Raw genomic sequence first — 4185 nt, 5'->3', positions numbered from 1 at the left:
GAATGAAAAAGGATGATTAAAAAGTTTAATTTTGACTAGAAGATAAGCTCAACCTGCCTGTAAGGGGTGGGTTAATCTCATACTCTGTAATAACAGTAATTCAGACTCCTGAAGTACTTTTCCTGCTAACCTTAGACAGCTATAGAAACACTAGTGGGAGATAAATCCCCTGACATGCTTATGCTTTCCCTGTAAAAGCACTTCTGTGGTAGGAAATGGGGCTGCTGAGTACTGCCCATGCCAGGCCTGTGCTGCTTTCAGATGTCTGTGCTTCTTGGTCCTGCAGAAGCCTTTCCCAGGGGCTCTTTCTTGCAAGGTGGCTTCACTGTTTTCTTCTTGACCTAAGAACAGCTGGAATTTGCTTTCATCCAGCACTGGATGGACTACCTATGTTTTGGTTTTCATTTTTCTTCCAGAAACTGGTGGCATCTGCATTGCCCCACGGCCCTCAGAGGAGAAAGCTGAGATAATTCCAGCTATGGCTATGAGACCTTTCTTTGGGATTGTGCCTGTGCTGATGGATGAGAATGTGAGTTGGAGCTGTGCTGGGTGCCCAAATGAGAAGCTGGCGTGTGTTTCTGCTTCAATGATCTTTTGGACAGCAAAGGAACAGGATCCAGAAGGATGCTTGTTTCTCCATTAAAATGGTAGAATAGATGAGCAATTTAGATATACATATATATAGAGAGAGAGAAAGAGAGAGAGCGAGCACCTATCTCAGTTATCCATACAGACTGCCAACAGGGCACTGCAAGTGTCTAGAAGAGTTGTTTACATTTATTTTCTCCACTTGTGACTCTCCACTGGCAGTCTGTAGTGAGCAACAGGGTGACTCTTGCCAGACCAATGACACAGAAGCTCTTCACTATTTGTCTTTCGTTCACCTGTTCATCCTTCCTGTGCTTGAACCTGCAGGGAGAGGTTATAGAGGGCAATGATGTGTCTGGTGCGCTCTGCATTGCCCAGCCATGGCCTGGCATGGCAAGGACGATCTATGGAGATCACCAGCGCTTTATTGATGCCTATTTCAAAGCCTACCCAGGTAAGAAAAGTGCAAAGGGAAGACAGTTTCACTGTGGTGTAAGCATACTGAATATTTTCAGCATTACTTTCTGATATTTCTGGACCATCCAGATTGTGGTTTGGGGGGTGTGTCACATGTTGCAAGCATGCCCTGATGGTTTTAGGTAGTGTTGACCTTTCTAGCTGTCAAAAAGGATGTATTTTCTAGAAAACTTTAATGCCTAAGCTTTAAAGTCCAAATACCTTTTCTTTGGAGCTTTGTGTCTCAGTTGGAAAAAGGATAGGAAAGAATGGGAAATACCTCCTGCATCACTGAATCTCAACCCTGTGTTACAACCTTCCTTTTTAAAATGTGGTCAAGTTGTGTCTGGTAAGTAACTAGAAGTGGCAGGGAAACATTTTTTGTAGGACATTGGACATGACAACTGTCTTCACTCAGGAGAGCAACTGAAAGGGATTTGAAAGCTACAGGGGTAGGCAAGAATTAGGCAATCCTGAAAACTGTACAAAATGGGCTGGATAATAAGAATGAGAAACTGGTACTAGAAATTGAATGACCTCATAGTCCCTTATTACTCACTACATTTACATCTGATGTCTTGTTGATATTTAGTTGATAGTTGTTTAATTGATCTGGAAAGGCAGAAAACATGACTGAAAGTCCATGAATAGGGCAATAATGGGTCCTGGCAAGAACCACCTTCAGATTTCACAGCAGTAGCTGCCTGCTGCTTCTCAGATGTGCCACTGGAACAATTCAGATGCAGACATGGCCTTGGTGAAGAGCCAACACGATCTGTGTTACTGGATGCGTCTTCAGTGACACTGGAGTTTCTAGGAAACCCTGGGTCTTTTTCAGTTTCCATCAGATTTTAGACACTCCATGCTTATCATGGGGTGGTTTGGGGATTTTTTAGCTAATCTGATAGCAGTTTTTCTCCCACACTCATACACTAGAGAGTTACTGTTATCTGATATCTAAATCTTTGTTAGCTGGGAGGGAAAATAGCTTTTCATCCATCCTAGTGTAAGTGATTAAAAAAATTGGCAGTGTTCCCATATACAAAGTGTAATAGAACTGCTCCTTTTCAGCTGAACAGTTGTAGTTTTCCATGTGTGCTGAGGTGTAGCCAGCAGCAGTTCTGAGCTTGACCAGTAGCCTGTGGCAAATGGCATTTGAAGTGGTTTTATCTTAGTGCTGTGTGCACCAAGAGGCCTGAGCACACAGCTGCTGTGCAGATGTAGGCATGAGAAGCCTAGGGAGATCAGAAAGCCCCTCTTGGTTCTGTAAATCCAACTGAGCATCGCTGGGTTGTGTTGCTGGGCTTGGTTTTACTGTAGGAACGTTAGCCACTGGTTGCTGCTGATTGCCTACAGTGATTTGTCCGTCTTGGCAGAGATCTGAGCTCCACTGCCTTGGTGCTATTCAGGGGCTTATTAGGAGCCAGCACAGCCCAGGTAGAGCAGAGGAGGGTCAGGGATGGCAGAGGCAAGTGAAAGGTGTGAGGAAATGGCGTGAGGCAGGTCACACAGCTGTGAGCTTGTGAAGGCCTCCAAGCTGCCCGATCCACCCTGCCCTGCTTGCCATCCTGTGGCATGGTCTGTCCTGCACCAGAGCCCAAAACTGGTACACTTGCTGCTGCTGATCAGCCCTGTGTCTTTGCTGCAGGTTACTACTTCACAGGGGATGGTGCTTACAGGAGCCAGAAAGGCTATTACCAGATAACAGGGCGCATGGATGATATCATTAACATAAGTGGACACAGGCTGGGGACAGCAGAAATAGAAGATGCAATGGTAAGTTCCAAGCAGGTAGAGGTCCCTTGACAGGGCATATCTGTGGGGTAGGGTGACCCTTTCAAAGCAGCTTTGTCTTTTGCCTTCAAACCCTTGCCCCTGCATAGACACAGCTTGGTGCACAATGAATAGCAGAGGAGCAAGAGGAAACAGCTCCCTTGTGGAGGAGACAGAAAATGAGCAAGTGAGAGGAGCCACACTGTGGACACTCCCTGCAATTGAGCTGTCAGAGCTGTGTTTCCTCTCAGTGATGTTGTGCTGTTGCAGTTGTCGTTCTGGATGCTGGTGGACCCTCCATAAGTGTCTCTCCTATTTCTTCCTTCTCTTTTGCTAAAACCTGACCTCTCCTTCCTAAACCTGTGGTTCTTGCTCATCTGCACAAGCTGAGTATGCCTGAGAATTTGGCAGTGTTTAACATAAAGCAACCTTAATTTATATCAGCTGCAAAGCTAGCCTGTCATTTTGAGAGAAAATAGTATCTCAGGGAATTGAAAACAAAAGGTCCTCAGAGTGTTTATATTTAAAGCTTGACCTGTATATTTATCTCTATATTATATGCCTTGCCTGCAAATGGCACTTAAATGCAACATCTGATGAACCTGAGCTGTGCTCACATGGAACATAGGATCCTACTTTGTCCTCTGTGAGTAATTCTTTTGTCTGTGCAGGTTTCTGATCATAGCTATAGGATCCAGTTCCTCTCACAATCTGTGTATGTGTATGCATGTGGAAATGCAAATATATTATGTGCCTAGATTGCTCTGTGATGTTTACTTTCATATTTTAATCTAATTTAAGATAACATAATCCATTCTTTGGTGTGGGATGCAGGTATGTTGTTTCTTCTGGTCCGTGCGCCCAAACTGTCATCTTACTGCAGAAGAATGTTAAATTAAACTTTGCAGTGCAACAGAAGTAATCATTGTTGTGTAGCGTAATAACAAAAGTGCGTTTGGGTCAGGGAATGAAGAAATCTGATTCTTTCTGCCTTCTGATGTGCTTTGGGCACTTATAAACACCGGGCCAGTGTGGACTGTGATGTTGGCTGCTTCACTTTCTACCTCTGCTGGCCACAGTTCTCTGTAGCACTGAGCACTGCAAGACTGCTTTTCCTTGTGATTTGGCAGTGGCCAGTCACCACTTGGATCCACAGTCATGCACAAAGAAAGAGAAAGAGGGTTTCCAGCTGTTGCAAATTCAGCTTGGTGTGCAGTGGGCTTAGCAGTGGATGTAGGGGTACTTACTTGTGTGTATAAAAGCAGGGCCAGTACAGGGCTAGTCCCTGAGATGTGGCCATGGCCATGGCCACCAGCTGACCCTGCAGTAGGAAGTTGGCATCCAGTTTTCCTGTTGTGCTTTCAGCAG

General features: G+C 44.9%; 1 protein-coding gene across 1 annotated transcript in view; it reads left to right on the top strand.

Annotated features, from left to right (window-relative positions):
* Nucleotides 1–4185, top strand: part of ACSS1 (acyl-CoA synthetase short-chain family member 1) — a 39571-nt gene that overhangs the window by 29362 nt on the left and 6024 nt on the right. Inside the window, exons 10-12 of the mRNA XM_017736941.1 lie at nucleotides 417–529; nucleotides 916–1042; nucleotides 2693–2820. Of these exons, the coding sequence (XP_017592430.1) occupies nucleotides 417–529; nucleotides 916–1042; nucleotides 2693–2820 (368 nt within the window). The remainder of the gene's footprint in view (nucleotides 1–416; nucleotides 530–915; nucleotides 1043–2692; nucleotides 2821–4185) is intronic.

Source organism: Corvus brachyrhynchos, unplaced genomic scaffold (assembly GCF_000691975.1).
Source record: "Corvus brachyrhynchos isolate BGI_N302 unplaced genomic scaffold, ASM69197v1 scaffold806, whole genome shotgun sequence".
Lineage (NCBI taxonomy): Eukaryota > Metazoa > Chordata > Aves > Passeriformes > Corvidae > Corvus > Corvus brachyrhynchos.
Note: the sequence above shows the minus strand (reverse complement) of the source record. Positions and strands in the feature narration are given on the sequence as shown.